Genomic DNA, 16,190 nt, shown 5'->3' with positions numbered 1-16,190 from the left:
TGGGCTCTGGGAAATTATCTTCTGTGTGCTTCAGTTTTGCTACCACTTTAACAGAGATAACAATAGTACCAACTGCTTAGGGCCATTGGGAGTATTCATGCATTGATATAAAAAGCATTTAGAACAGTATCTGGTTTCAAATACATAGCAAAGTCAGATACACAGTCATGTAACCAATAGCTCTTTTATTATTAACTCTCGTAGAAATGCAGAGAGATACAGAAAGTAAAAGTAGCGAAGAAGAAAGGTGAGGACCAGAGTACACTGAATTTGGGAGAGTTTTGGAGTTTGGGAAGAATAAAGTGATTAAGGGTACCAGTACAGTAAATGCAAGACAAAGGACCTGAGAGAAAAGGGCAAGAGGATTTTAAGGTCTGTCACTGTTATGAAAGGAATCCTATGATTTGGTGATTCTGAGATTTCAGTAAAAACGTTTTGTATTGATGTTTTGATGGTTATGTCTGGTGTTTCTCAGATTGTGGCCTCGATTATAGACAGCCATAAAGGTAGAAGCAAGATTGGTTTTTATATGCATTACATTTTAATATAATAAATGTGTTCAATTGTTACCTCCACCACAGGGTTTGGAACACTGAGACCAGCTCTTCAAAGCCCACTCAAAAGTATCTAATTCTTCCTGGATGACATTGTTGCTGTTGATTGTAGGTACAGAGTCTTCATGGATGATGTACTTATATGTCAGGCTAGAGCGGGTATCATTTTCTTGAGGTATAATCTAACATACACATGAAATCAATATGTAAATCACCTGAGGGTTTTAAATTTTGAGTGTAAAATTACAAATATTTCAGAATATTGCTCTTACTAAAACTGAAAACCTTCAAATAGTTTCAAAAATTATAATGTTTTTATTTCTATAAACTACAGTGCAAATGTGCCCTGTTTAAGAAAAAGATGAAATATCTATAAAACTTTTAACATAAAAGTGTTAAAAAATACATACACTGAGGAGTAAGGGTTTATATTATAAAAATGATAACTTTATAAGATTCACTGTGGGTTTCCTTAATTATACCATCTCCTTTTTAAAGGATTTTAACTTTTAAATGTAAAGAATTAAAATTAAAATTAAAGGATTAAAATTTTAATGCATTTTAAAATTGTCTTCAAAGGACATTGTTTTGTTGTGATGATAAAGATAGTAATGTTCCCTCCAGAAAATATATACATTATGGAAAAACATAAAGGAAATGAAAAATCATAATTCTACCTAACTAGAGAAAACGAGTCACTTGTATTATTGTGATAGTCCCTCAAGATATTTGCATTCTGTGTGCACGCGCACGTGTGTGTGTGTGTGTGTGTGTGTGTGTGTGTACAGACATATATACTTTCCTGGCCTTGTTTATTTCATGTAACATGTTATGCACATTTCTCAAAATAGTAAATATTCTTTGAAAACATGCTTTTGGAGGGTGGAATGATGGTCACTGGAGATTCAGAGGGGTCAGAGGGAATGGATGGAGGGTTGAATGATGGGAACTTGCTTGGTAGGTACAATGTGTGCATTGCTCCAGTGATGGATGCACTGAAGGCCCTGACGTCACCGCAATGCAAGATATCAATGTAGCTAAATTGCACTTGTAAAAAAAAAAGTTGAAAAAGAAAATTTACTTTTAATTGTCAGCGTAGTCTGTAATCCTAAAAGTGTTATGTATTATTGTTAATAAGTGTGTGGTAACTCTTGAATATTTGTATTGATTAGAAATTTTCCCAACCTTTGTGGGGATTTCTGGCATTTTTTAGTAGACTAAAGGGAACAAACACTTTTTATAATTCTAGTTCTTCTGATAGACTGGTGAATGGTCCTCCAGAAGAGTTAGAACAATTGTTACTTTAATAATGACAGTGTATGAAAGTGGCCATTTGACACTACATGTCATATAATTTTCACCTTCATTAATTGGATGGGAAAAATATCATGATTTTTAGTTGTTATTTATTTGATAACTAATAAAGTTTAATTTTCCCAAGTTTATTACTCATTTATATTTTGAATACTGTACATTGCATGACTGTCCTGGTTTTTATTGGAACTGTACACATTTTTTCTCTCCTAAATAATCTGTGCACTAAAGAGATGAATTCCTTTTTGTAATATGAGTTGCAAATATGTTCTCAGTTTGTCTCTTGCCTGTTAATTTTGTTCAGGACCAAGTTGTCTTCTAAAAAATTGATTTCCATGTAGCTTTCATAGGATTTTACTAATTATGCAAAGAGAGAAATGTGCAATTCATTGGTATTCCAAACTAAATTTTTAGAACTACCTTTTGTTTGAGAAATGAGGTGATACTAAAACTAGTGGGGGTAGAGGATCTGGTTATCTGGCTTTTATTCTCTTTTTTTCTGTCTTTGTTTTTAAAACAGCATTAAAAATAAAGCACCATTCAAACAACCCTTACACTCTAGCCAGATATCTAATTCTCTTTGCCCCAGACAGCCTAGCCACCATGTTCCAGGACTCAGGATGGAAAAGCAATGTCATAATGATAGAACATTGCTTGTCCACACCCTCGTCTCCTAGCTACAAATCTCCCTCTTGTACCTCCAGCCCACACCACTTGCTGTGGTCAGATTTTAATCAGTGGGCAAATCTTGAAGCATCTATCATGATGGTTAAGCATCAGGTCTCTAAAGCCAGATACTCATGTTGCTAGAAAGGAATACAATGTAATTATATCAGCGTGAAATAGAGCATCTGGCCTCCAATCATTCATATTTAAAATAATCTAAATAAAACTTTGATTAACATATATTATGGAATAGAATGAGAGTCTAGAATAGACCCACATAAATGTGGATAATTAATTTTTGACACAATTGAAAGGCATTTTAATAAAGAAAGGAGAGACTTTTAACAAATAGTGCTAAAACAACTGGACATTGTGATGGTTTAAGAAATATATCTGTCTAACATTAGGTAAAAAAGGACTGAGAATTCCATCTTGGTTTCACTGTCCCATGTTCTCGCTCACTTGAGTCACTTGCTGTAGTGGAAGTCAGTGCCATATTGTGAGGATGTATAAGCATCCTACGGAGAGGCTTAAGTGGTAAAGAATCATGGGCTGCTACCCACCACATGGAAAAGCTGGGGAACAATCATCTCAGGCCTTTCAGCAACCAAGTGACTAAGCTTGGAAGCAGAGTAACCCCCAGTCAAGCTGAGATGACTCTAGCCACAGTTGACAGCAAACTCATCAGATACTCTATGCCAGAACTAGCCAGTTAAGTGGTGTCCAGATACATGTTCCACAGAAACTACAAGTATTGCTTGTGTTCAGCCACTAAGTTTGAGGGTAATTTTGTTCTACAACAATAGATAACTAATATAGACATCCACATGCAAAAATAAGGACCTAACACTTCATACAAAATTAACCCCAAGTGATACATATACCTAAATGTAAAATGTATAACTCTGAAACAGTTACCAAAAAAATGTAGGAGAAAATGTTTTGATGCTGGATTAGACAAAAAAAAATTTTCATAATACCAAAATCTTGATCCACAAAAGAAAACATTAAAAAATTGAACTTCGATAAAGCTAAAATATTTTGCTCCATGAAAGAAACTACTAAAAGAATGAAAAGACAACCTGTGGACTGGAAGAAAACATTTGCAAATCACGTATTTCACAGAGGACTTGAATATACAAAGAGATCTTGAAACTCAAAAAAAGAAAATATAACAACTTTAACAATGGGCACAAGATTTGAACAGATATTTCAAAATGGAACTAATTTTCAGAGCAAAAAAACCCTAAAAATTGAGTGGAGCAATTTGACTTAAGTATAATATTTTATAGGAAATCCAATAAATAAAAATTCTGTATACAACAGAAACTAACAATAAATTTCAAATCAAGTAGATGTCTTCTGCTTTCATCCATGAGGGAGTAATGGAGTTGCCGTCCTGATATTAAAAGCTATAAAACTGGGCAAAATATTTGCAGAAACTTTTTTTTTTGGCAATGGATGTCATGACAAAGGACACTAATCATTGTAAGAAGAGAAACAAGCCAGGTCTTATTCCTGACAAGGGCCAGGTTCTGGACCCTGGCATAGGGAGGAGGAGCCCAAGCCCAGCCCAGCCGTCTGACTGAGCGGAGGAGCTAAATTAGAGTTTGGAACTTTCAGAGCCGGGCACTAAAGAAGAGGGACCTGCTTAGAGAGATCACCTAGAAATCTACATGGGTCCATGACTGAGGGTTGGTCTGTGTATGCTTGGGCCAAGACACCAGGCAGTCCACAGTGGAGGTGCTGGGGGTGGGACAGAGATACCAGAAACCAGGCAGGGCTGAGCCCGGCACCATGAAAGGCCACACCACGGGAAGAAGGACAACACTGAAATAGACTAGCTGTAGGGAAGAATAAAACTAGGCCTTAAAGGATCAGGATGATCTGACAATAACTTAACCGCCTGCCAGAACAAAACCAGACACCTTACAATTTATCTTCTAAAATGTCGAGTGTACAAGAAAAAAAGAAGCAGGAATGTGATCCATAAAAAAAAAAAAAAGACAACGTGAAGACCCAGAACTTAAAGGGTAACTTAGATGTAATGAGTGAACATTATGAAAAATTCAGCCGAAAAATGGAAATTAAAAAAAAAAGAACCAAATGGAAATTCTAGAAAAGAAAAGCGCACCATCTGATATGAAAAATTTACTGGATAGGCTCAAGGACAGATTGGAGATAACCTAAGAGAAACAGCGACTTAGAGCTCAAAAGGAATAATCCGATCTGAAAAATGTATTTTAAAAGAGATTATAAAAGGATGAACAGAGCCTGAGACTTGTAGAACAATTTCAACTGATGTAAGTGAGTCCTAGGAGTAAAGAAGAGAAAGATGGGGTGGGGGTGAGGGTTTGGGAAAAACAACTAACTAGAACACATCATGGGAAATTTACCCAAATTTGGTCAAAAACATCAACCTACAAAGCCAAGATTCTCAGTGAACTCCAAGCATAAGACATACAAAGAACACGGTAAACTGAGTATATCAGTCAAACTGCTAAACCAACAAGACAAAACAAAAAGATGAAGAGAAAAATCTTAAAAAGCAGCCAGAGAAAACTGACACACTACACGCAGTGCAGCAATATAAATGAGGCTTCTCTTCATAAGTGATGGATTCTGGAAGGCAAGTGCTGCATAAATGAGTAAAAGAGGGCTCCTGTATATTGGGCCCTAGGTTATTTCTTCACAGCAGGCTGAGGCTGAGATCTGTTAGCTCAAAAGCCCTCTGCTGCCAAACACAAACTTCGATACATCCAGTTGTTTTTAACGCTGCCCAAATGAGGGAGTTTTAGCCATTCGGGGACTGCCTGCTTTGCACAGCTCTAGGAAACTGCATCCAACATCTGCTAGATATGAATAAGACCTTCTGGCTATAAGGACCTCATGCTGCTGCCTCCCTTGGAGCCCTCTGACCCACAGACTCTCTGCTGTGCTGCTGAATGACACCACCTAGGCACAGAAACCACCTCAGATTTCCCTCTTTCTCAGAAGTTCCCTTGCCCTTCTCTCCTCTCGGTAGTGGCCACACTTGCAAACCAGTTGAGGCCTGGCGCAAATAAAGTGTGTGTGTGCTACTGCCACCTTGTGGCCATCTCTTTTTCTTTGATCAGCCCCCAAACCCTTGGAACTCGCTGCAAGATCATAAAAACACAGTGCTGAAAGAAAGGAAAAAAGGAAACAAAAAACCAAAAAACTAGCAACTCAAATTCTATATCTAGTAAAGATATCCTTCAAAAATGAGGGTGAAATAAAGATATTTTCAGATCATTGAAAGCTGAGAGAATTACTTGCCAATACACCCACACCGCAAGAAATGCTGAAGGTAAATGATACTAGATGGAACGTTAGATGTAGAAAGTAGAATGAAAAGCATAAAAAGTGGTAAATATGTGGGTAAATACAAAAATCTACTTTTAGTGTTGTCTTTAAAAGATAACTTTTAAATCAAAAATCAGAATGCTGCATTATTCAGTTTATAATGTATATATAATAAATTACATGAAAATATTGCACAAAGAGTAGGGGGAAGATAAATGGAATTATTTTAAAAAGCAACTCATTTTTCAATGCTCAAAGTACATTTAATGTTAAAGGTAAAAGTGTTTTCAGATAAATTAATTATAAACTAAGCTGAACCAACGTAACGCCACATACCAAAACAATAACAGGATCATGTAAAGGTCCATCGGTGTGAAGACTTTCAATGTCATCTTCAATGTTATAATCCCACTCCACACCAAGATCTATGAAGGTCCGCGACTTGGCTTCCTCCCCTTTGCCATTTAAAATATAATGGCCTGTAGCCTGGTTCTTAATAGCTAAAGGAAGAAAAATGAGTAACCAGCATACATTTTATTTTATCATATTAAGTGCTGAAGATTCACAGCAAGTATATCCTTCCTACAAATCAATGACCGTGTTTCTTTATTAGTAGCAAGCAATCAAAATGGGTGTTAGTTCTGATATTACTCCCATTGTCTTGATTAGGCATTCAAAACTCTCAAGAAGCATTCCTAACTAGTCAAAAATATGGCAAGATGGTTAAATAGGCAAAAATAATGTTTGCAAATATTCCCATTTGAAAACATTGTCAAAGAGGTTAATAGTTGCTAAATCATTGATCCTATATATTTCCTTAGAAAACTGGGAATATTTTGAAAATGATAGCTATGTTTTCAATAATTAATAGAAACAATTTATGCTAGGATAGCATATAATGTAATGGTTTATTTACTGCATATTTTTTTAAAGTTGGTCAAAATATTTACAGTCATCCAACATAGTTGAAGTAATTTTTCAGGCCAACAATTTAGTTCTCATGATTGTAAAATTCCAGAGCCATATCACCTACTCATATAGTTAGAAAAAGCTGCTTACTGCTAATGGAATTCTTAATGTAGTAAACATTTATTACATATTATAAAATGAAATAAAATGCTGGCTTAGTGAGTACAAAATAATGAATGGGATTTTGAGTTTTAGATTTGTTTATCAGCATATAATGTTATATTAGAAAGCAAAATTTCATGTTACTACCATTATTGAAAATGGGTGGAAAACATGAGTAATTTTAATTAAATGTATTTATTCCTCTTGGGCTTTAAACTGGTCTATTTTTTCCAAGGACATTAATATGAATTCTAGGATGAAAAATAAGGAATTTTAAATACTTGAGAGAGAACTATAGCTGACTGCTAGACTATTATGACATTTAGTAGTGAATATAATTTAAATGTGTTTAAAAATTCTATGAAACACCATAAAACAATTCATTTTTTAAAGTCACAACTGAAATAAAACGATTTGCTACAAATTTTCATGGAGTTGATATGTGATGTCTTAGCTTCAGAAATTATCTTAGTGTTCTTACAGGCCAAGGAATAAGTAAGTTATGTTTACACTTGTCTATACAATTTAAATTTAAACCTCTTTAAAGTGACATTTCCATGTAATCTTCTCATAAAAGAAAAAAAGATCTCCTTGTGGAAATTATAATGAGCTCTCCGTGGCAAATGGATCTGCATGTGCCAGTCAAAAACCTGACACATGTCAGATATTAGAATAATTTAAGATTAGATTAGTAAAATTCACCTGTGGTTGCTTTTCAAAGAATGTGAAATACAATAAAAATAAGGATACATACAGTATTGGATCAATCAAAATATCAGAACTTATTTGTAAACATAAGTATGATGAATTTTTCTGATATTCCTTGATTTAGTGGATCTTATTAACATATTTATTTTCTTATTCCTTATAACAGAGCAAAAAGTGTATAACAAATATAAGCTTGTCAAATGATTTTTCCCTCATATAATTAGGAACCAACCCTAGTTTCTATACAAAATTAAAGCTCTATTTTTTTTATATTTCTTCTTTTAAGTAAGCATAGTTAGGAGAAATGACCAAAAAAAACCTACATAACATTCAATTAATGTAGTTATATATTATTTTGATTCTTACATATACGTATGCACATATATGTACATATACGTATGCACATGTATGTACATATACATAAGCACATATATGTACATATACATACGCAGATATATGTACATATACATACACACATATATGTACATATACATGTATCTATATTTAGGATTTCTTTGACATTTCAATGTTTCGGTGCATGTTAAAGCAGAGACAGCAGACAGAAACACTTACCAAGAATATGAGGAGAAGCCTCGTCTTCTTGGATTAACACATGTCTAGCCCCAGGGGGTATATCAAACATCTTAAGGTACCCTTTGCATGTGTAGTAAATATTGTAGGAAGCAAAGAAGAAAACAAAAGCAACAACCATGGTTAGCTGAGCACTACATTCTCACTGCTTCTGCATGCAGAGAGGGCATCCATAAATTTAAAGAAGCAGTTTCAGAAATTAACTTCAAAGCATTGGTAGCTTTTGTGACATCCGACATGAAATTAGAGGAAACTTTTTTTTTTAATTAAAGAGGGAAAAAAGTTAATCTTGTTACCAACATATTAGTCACTTATCTTGCGTTGACCTTCAAATGATGTCAACAATTCAGGCAAATACTATACTTTCCTGTGTCCCTCTGTGTGATTCTAGTTTTCTAAACCATCCTTTTGAAGTGGAGTCAATTTTTAGTGAAAGTTCACTTAAGTGGTATACTTTTTGGGATATATTATCTGCTTACATGTTATTTTAAAAGTCCAAGAGGGAAGTATAGATAGCTAAACTTCTAATTATTAAAATACTTTCATATTTAAAGCCTTCTTTATTCTAAAGGAGTTACAACAGAAAAATCAGTGCTTTCATTTTTCTTGTGATCAGTATTAATTTTAAGGCTTTAGACAAGTTTTATGATGGGACTATTTTAACCAAATCGACAACATGGATTTTAAACCACTTAGTTGGAAAATGTGTGCAAATTGTGTTGTGCATTGCCTTTATATGCACCCTAACCTCAAAACCTCCTAAGCCAGAAATAAGAAAATCAATATGCTTAATTGGTTGCTTTGAGTTTTAAAATCATATATCATTCCTATTACTGTAAATGTCATATATCACATACTATGTTGATACTATCACATGTCCTAAAAATTATCTTACAATCATTTAGAATTAATATTATGACAATAAATCATAAATATTATGACCTGACAATAGTCAGGTCAATTAGAACAGATGTTATACATCTCATTATCATACAAATAAAAGAATATAAGATGATTACGTAACCTACACCTTCAATACATTATGAAACATCCAGTACATATTCTATGGAGAGTATTAACAGAAATCCAGTTATCAATCCACAATTATTGATGAAATAAGAAAAAACAAGTGTTTTTGTCATTTGTATATGTATAATAATATATACCTATGAATAGATTTACCTAACTTTTTCACAATATTTATTAGTGTCCTAACCAAATAAAGTAGTCCTTTTGGGATCAGGGTGTTCAGCACTTTAGCCTGGGGTAAAGTCTAACACATGAAATGTACCATGTTTGCCTGAGTACACAGTGGCTAGAAGGAACGTGCTTAAGATGCCAAGTACAGCAAAACAGCTTGATGCCATTTATGGATGCCCATCTTTCTGCAGTTTGCTACAACTTACCCAGTATGTTTTTAGCTTCTCTTGTTTCAGCAAGAGAAATATTACGAGCTCCTTTGGGTAAAGTGAAAGCGCCTCTTGTCTTCCCTTAAATAGAATGTCTTTAATTAGTGGAGGGTTCATGTCTATCAAAGTCTTGTTGTTTCATTGACTATCCCATAAGTCATATATTTTATTAGGCAAGATATAAAATATGTTCTGTAAGTTTATGTGTTGAAGTCACAATGCATTTGTAATAGATAATGCCAATAAACTGTTAATAGTCAATGAAAGTAAGACTAAGCATGAAAGTAAGACTAAGTAGATGATTTGAAGTTGAATACTTGCAGATTTCATTTTCCAGCAACTTCAATTCTTTATGGCACCTCTTGCTTAAATGTTTTCCTGTTGGAAAAGGTTAATTAGTCTATTAAATCACTATGATGACAATATTAGTGCAAAGATATGGATGTTAGATTATCTTTGAACGGTTTGAATTGGTATGACAGATGAAAATTTTCTAATGTTCTTTTGGCCTTGATTTGCAAGTTTAGCATAATGTTTGAACTATCTAAAAAACAGTACCAATACCTTATATTATACATAATATAGAAAGAATGAACATGGCAAAACCTTTTCTTTACATTAGTTCACTGTGGAAATAAAACAAAATGAATTATTTTACATCTAAAAGAAAAGAATAAAATGTAACTCCAATAAAGAAAGCACAGTACATTATTTCACAGCAAGATGAAGAAAATTACATCTGACTCCACTGAAACATAATACATGTATATAATTATATTTCTCTTTGCTTTAATAATGCAATCAGTCAGAAATAGCAATATTTGCTTTTTAACAATTTTCAAAGTACAAAACATGGTAATTTATAACACAGGAATAGCAAAGACATCAGTAACAAGAAAAACATTAGAATATAATCTCCTAGTAATTGAGTTAGGTAGCTGGGGTATAATGGGAATTAAAAAAAAAAAACTAAGAGAATTATTTCATTTGGATGAAGACCAACTTTTTTATAAAAGGAAAAATTACCCCGATGACAATTTACTTAACGTAAACCATATTTCTTTGTTTTTGTTTTACTTTCATGATTTTATAAGATACCAATGGCTCTTTGGAAGACATCAAAATCTTCTTGAGCAAACACCACATCAAATTTATCTTTAAGTGCTGAATTCCCAGAAACATTTGCCCAATAAATCATTATTGAATAACTGAATAATATCTGATACAAACTCAAGAAATTATTCAGTAATAAATGTTTGTATATAAACCTTTTATGAAAATTCCAATGAATATTATTAAACTATGGATAATTTTGCCTATTATCTGATGCATGAAGACAGCTTTTTGTTCCACCTTTGAACCTTCAGTGTATGTCTAAGTTCAAGTTATTGACTATGTAACAAGCATAAACATTTATAGAGATGAGCAATTACATCTCAGGTTAGTTTTTGGTTGTACCTCAATTTTATTTAAAGTAAATTTTTAAAAATTATGTGAAATACAGATCCAAGATTACTAGATTTATAAACAGGATAAAATTGTTCACTTTTAAAATAAGTAAAACTAATGTCATATTTTAAAAGTTGTATCTAAAGTTTTGTAATTTTTAAACTCCTGATCAATAATTTATGTGCAACAGGAATTCAAAATAAACATCAACTCTAATAATGCAATCTGCATTTTATTAAAAATCGAAAATAAAACACAGATTTTAGCTAGCTAGTATAACTGATACTGATTTTACTTGTTTCTTTTCTAAATTTGGTATGTATTTTTTTCATCATTGACGCTAGGGAGTACGAATTCATTCAGTGATTTCTTTTTTTTTTTAAGTTCCTTAAAAGGTAATCTGAATAACAATAAATCAGCAGCTAAATTTTGGTTCTGTTTATAGAGAAAATGCTGCATTTCTAAAAGAAGAAGCCTCAAAAAGTACAAATCACAGAGAAGAATACTAAATTCACGAGAGACCTCATCTTACCAAGCTTCCTGGGAGTTCTGGTAAATGTCCCCTTCACGGTTCGACAGTGGGAATTATCTCCTCCACAGACACCACACTTATCCTCAACCTTATTAGAACCAATTTCTTTATCACAGCCCACTTTCTGGAGAGAGAAGATGTCAAATGTGGCTGATTTGAATGTACCCAGTAGCGGTCAACATCCCAGAGAATGATGAACCCTTTGTTCAGTCACGGCCCACAGTCAGCCAATTTACAGCAAACTGCCACTGTAGTCATAATTTTTAATACCTCAGTTTTTTAAAAAAAAATGGGAAACCAAATGACTTGTACCCTAAGTAATAAAGAATGTATTTCCTCCAGTCCAGTGAAATATTTACACCATTTTAAATTGTCATAGTGGTCAAACACACATGTAATGAAAACAGATGTAGCTGATGCTGAGGAGACAAAAAAACAAGACAGTGCTTTTCCCTTGCTGCTCTCACATTTATGATGATGGATAATACAGTGAGTTGTATATTAGTGCAATCTTTAAAAGATGGTTAGGATGTTAGATAAAACTTCACAAGACTGGTGAAGACTTTCACAGGCGCCAAAGAAACAGAATAGAAAAGCATTTCAGGAGAGCAGACGAGTTACAACAAAGCCAGAGAAATTGTATGTTCATGGAAAGTGGGTGAAGAGGTCAATATCTAAACCCATATTTAAACCAGTGGAAGGTTAGTGTTTCATGATAAGGAAACAACAGTGAAAAATCTGCATTGAACAGACTGCAGAAGACTTGAATACCAGGAAGAATTTACATTTTCCCTTGAAACAGGGAAATACTGAAGGTTTTCTGAACCAAGGCATGTTCTTAATGTAAATCACTGTAGAATAATGATACGCAGTACACTACTGCACTCAAAAGTATGGGATGAAAGGTGGCAGGGAAAATAAAGACAACACATACGTTTAATGTACTAGGTACTGCAGCAGGTAAAAGCTGAACAAGACATACTATGCTTTCAGGAAAATGTAAGCTCAATTACTTTAGACTCATTAATACAGCACTTCAGTTTTGATGAAGTATAAAGTAGCAGTGTTTCAGTTAATAAGAATTTCCTAACATAAGAATATGTTAGGAGCAGTGTTTCAGTTAACAAGAATTTCATATCGATTTAACTATGAACATAAGAAATAAAATGCATTTTTAACATGAGATTAAATGGAGCAAAAAAGCATGTTTGCTTTTCTACTACTTTTGTTCTGATGTGAAATTTAGCTTTTAAACTTAGAATTGACTGGAAGGTGAGACAGATGTCTTATTATCTTTACAACAAAAGATTAAATATACTTAGCACTGATTATTTTTAAAAAGACCTTGTATTTTAATAGTAGACGGCTACTAAAATACCCAAAGCAAATGCATTATCACCAATTTGTATTCCCAACCTAGAGGCCTCAGAGTTACTTAGAAAAGGCATTTGGCTGGAAATTAGGAAAATTATTTAGACCTTGATTCTGCCAGTGACCAAAGTTTGATTTGAGAAAGTATAATGTCTCCCGAATTTATTTTAGCTATTGAACTATTCATAGACACTTACTATAATGTGATTTCAAAGATAAAATAGTTTAAAAAATTAAAAATGTGCAGATGAATGACAGCAAACATAGATAACGTAGAAAGCCTTTGGGGAGGCAATTTGAACTTACCACACACTCTCCTCGCACACATATGCTGTATGGATCTTTGTAAGAACAGCGCGTCCCATCATGCACCAGTTGTTTCATGTAAGCAACGTCTCCAGTCTCCTTGGACTGACAGTAAAGGTGGCATCTTTTCTTGGCTGCATAAGATGGACGATAAAATTAACTATTTACATAAAATGGAATGTTTGAACAGCACAGTTTATTTTATTTTTAAATATAAGGTTTCAATGTGATTTCCTGAAAACGAAAGGAATACTGTATAAACAAATAAAATAAGGAGTAACATTTGACATATTGGTTTTAGCTAAGGTGACCATATAATTTGTCATCTAAACTAGAAAAGGGGCTCTAGTAATAACTGAGCAGGAATAACAGGTATAAACTGGGACTGCCCTGGGCAACCTCAGATTTCAACATAGCTCTTAAATAAATTTTAATTCAAAACCAGTTTAGTTTTCGTAATATTAGAGCACTGAAAGAATGTCTCTGATTTGACTAAATCACCTAACATAGTTTTTGCCTCTTACAGGATGCAACTCACTTCACCAAAATAGATAAAAACAATGCATTTCTTCTTAATGCGTTGCAACTTTGAATTCTTACGTGTATTCCTCTTTCCTTTAACATGGATTTGAACTGAAACCAGTGGGTATGTAATCATATAACTATTTCCTTTCATTCACTCAAATAAGAAGTATTGCAAAAAGATGCCACTTGGACATATTTAACCAAAAATTCAGAAGTAAGAAGTGAAACATTAGAAGAAAATTTCCAAATATATTTTTAAACTATAGTAAAAAAGTAAAAGGTTATAAGGTATATTTTGTTATTAAATAATGATCTTTCTCTTGGTCCTGACTCAATTTTCAAAGAACTATATTTTTCTCTAGTTCAGAAAGGAAAGATCACAATATTCCAGAAGTATTTCCTAGTAGAGGGATTTTGGTTGAATCAGGAATTCCAACATCTCTCCCAGGCGTTCCTTTCCACTGGTCTTTTCCCCACTGATGGTGATAGTGCTGCTTGCCAGGAACTATTGCACAATTCTTACCTCTTTAGAGAAAGGGTATTTAAGCCTTATTCTTAGAAACCCAGGAGAACTTACTCCTATAAGCACCAAGTTTCCTAAGTTACCACATAGGGATCAAGAGTCCATGGGGTTGGTGCTGGCAAAGCTTAAACTGTGAGTAACCATCCACACAGCAGGAAGAAGAGCAGGAGGCTACTCACAGTCAGGATGTTCATATGGCAACCAGTGGTGTTTGGTATTCTGGTGTTCGAAGTGGGAGTTTCGCTGCTGACACTGCTGTGCTCTGAAGTCCTCAAAGTGTTTTTGGCATTCTTCTGTGTTACAAAGCTGGTACTCAAAATTAACACCAGGACAATCCTGACCACCATTGATGGGCCTAAAGAAAAGACAACATTTAAAAAGGCCTTTTGGCTTCTGTCTAGCAGTTGAAGCTTGCAGACACAGTGCTTGAGGGCATAAAGCCAAAGTTTCTCGGCTGCCAGCACAAAGTGAATGAACTCATACTTCCTAATTTCGGTCCCTTTCCAAAAGCACCCTTCTCTCCCTGCTGGGTGGAAAAATAAAACAAAACATAAAGCTCAACTTAAATCAGCTTTTCAAATCATATATTTTAAATGCATGGCAAAAGTGTGTACGAAGAAAAGCATGTATATTGAATCAACAAAATGATATTTTGCTACCATGTATAAAACACTCAGATGAAGCTCAAAGAAACTTTGGTCATCGCTCCATGGCTCGGTTTCCTCATATGCAAAATGCAAATAATAATGTATCTTCCTTTGAGGAAAACTGTGAAGATTAAATGAGTTGACATTATTTAAAGCACTCCTAACAACCCTGGCTCAAAATGAACTTTAGCTGATCTTTTAATTTTTATTGTCTTTGTTGCTTCTAATACCACCATCATCTCTTCCTGGGAAGGCAGGTATGTGGCATCAGATAGTCTTAACAAAAGACGTGCTCAGAGACATCCTGCTTCCCGAAACAGAGAGAAAAACTGCTCACATATTAAACCCTAGACAAGGCAGAATCCTCTAAATGTGATAATTCAGTTGTTTTTTTCTTCATAAAGATTGCTGAGCACACAATAGAGAATTCAGTAATTGTAGTCTGAGTGAATGAATAGATAACTTTCCCCCAACAGTCACCTGGCCTTCTATCACAATCTTTCTTTTGCCTTCCTCTGAAGCAATCACATTCCACTCCCTGAAGAGAGAGAGTCTGTATGCTTGGTACTGCTCTCTCCTGGACACTCCCTTGCTTCTGGCAGTCGATCTCGCAGTGCTCATGCCCACGCCCTTAGGGCACAGTGACCTACTTTCCTTGTCCAGCTTCTTAATATTCCTGAACAGCAACTTCTTTAAAAATATTCAATCTTCATTTGATCTTCTGATCTTCATCACTGACTGCTCGTCACAAGATTGATAAATGGAGATGTATCGAAAACACAGCCTGGTTTATGAACTGTGAACAATTTCTTTTCCTGCCCTGTGTTTTACATGCACTTTATAAATCAGAATACTAATAACATAATATTGAAGTATTTTCTGGTCTCTCCAAAAATAACAAGAATTACAAGGATATACTCACATGGGATTATTGCACTGGCGTGTTCTGAAACGAACACCAGTTCCACATGTCCGAGAACAGGAGCCGAATTTAGTCCATGACCCCCAATTGCCATCTTGTTTTTGCTGATTAGCATTCTTCCACATGCAGTGACCCTTATAGCACCACTTAGAAAAATGACGAAAGGTAATTATTAGAATCATGCATACACTGAAGCTGAAGTTGTTATACAAGAACCATCTAGCTGAAGGGCTTTCTTACTGCTCTTTTTTTCTTCCAGGTGGAGATGCATTTAAAAT

At 34.2% G+C, this 16,190-nt stretch overlaps 1 protein-coding gene and 1 long non-coding RNA gene across 2 annotated transcripts in view; one reads left to right on the top strand and one right to left on the bottom strand.

Annotated features, from left to right (window-relative positions):
- The window catches only part of ADAMTS3 (ADAM metallopeptidase with thrombospondin type 1 motif 3), a 284,850-nt gene that overhangs the window by 13,986 nt on the left and 254,674 nt on the right, over nt 1-16,190 (bottom strand). The window contains exons 12-18 of the mRNA XM_032150423.2: nt 15,913-16,058; nt 14,523-14,698; nt 13,296-13,429; nt 11,619-11,742; nt 8,211-8,291; nt 6,195-6,358; nt 571-736 (exon numbers count right to left, since the gene is read on the bottom strand). Of these exons, the coding sequence (XP_032006314.1) occupies nt 571-736; nt 6,195-6,358; nt 8,211-8,291; nt 11,619-11,742; nt 13,296-13,429; nt 14,523-14,698; nt 15,913-16,058 (991 nt within the window). The remainder of the gene's footprint in view (nt 1-570; nt 737-6,194; nt 6,359-8,210; nt 8,292-11,618; nt 11,743-13,295; nt 13,430-14,522; nt 14,699-15,912; nt 16,059-16,190) is intronic.
- Nucleotides 579-16,190, top strand: part of LOC131382367 (uncharacterized) — a 54,449-nt gene continuing 38,837 nt past the window's right edge. The window contains exons 1-3 of the long non-coding RNA XR_009211781.1: nt 579-662; nt 11,532-11,638; nt 13,822-13,941. This is a non-coding gene — a long non-coding RNA (uncharacterized LOC131382367). The remainder of the gene's footprint in view (nt 663-11,531; nt 11,639-13,821; nt 13,942-16,190) is intronic.

The sequence above is a fragment of the Hylobates moloch genome, unplaced genomic scaffold, assembly GCF_009828535.3.
Source record: "Hylobates moloch isolate HMO894 unplaced genomic scaffold, HMol_V3 SCAFFOLD_2, whole genome shotgun sequence".
NCBI lineage: Eukaryota > Metazoa > Chordata > Mammalia > Primates > Hylobatidae > Hylobates > Hylobates moloch.
This window is presented reverse-complemented; position numbering and strand designations above follow the sequence as displayed.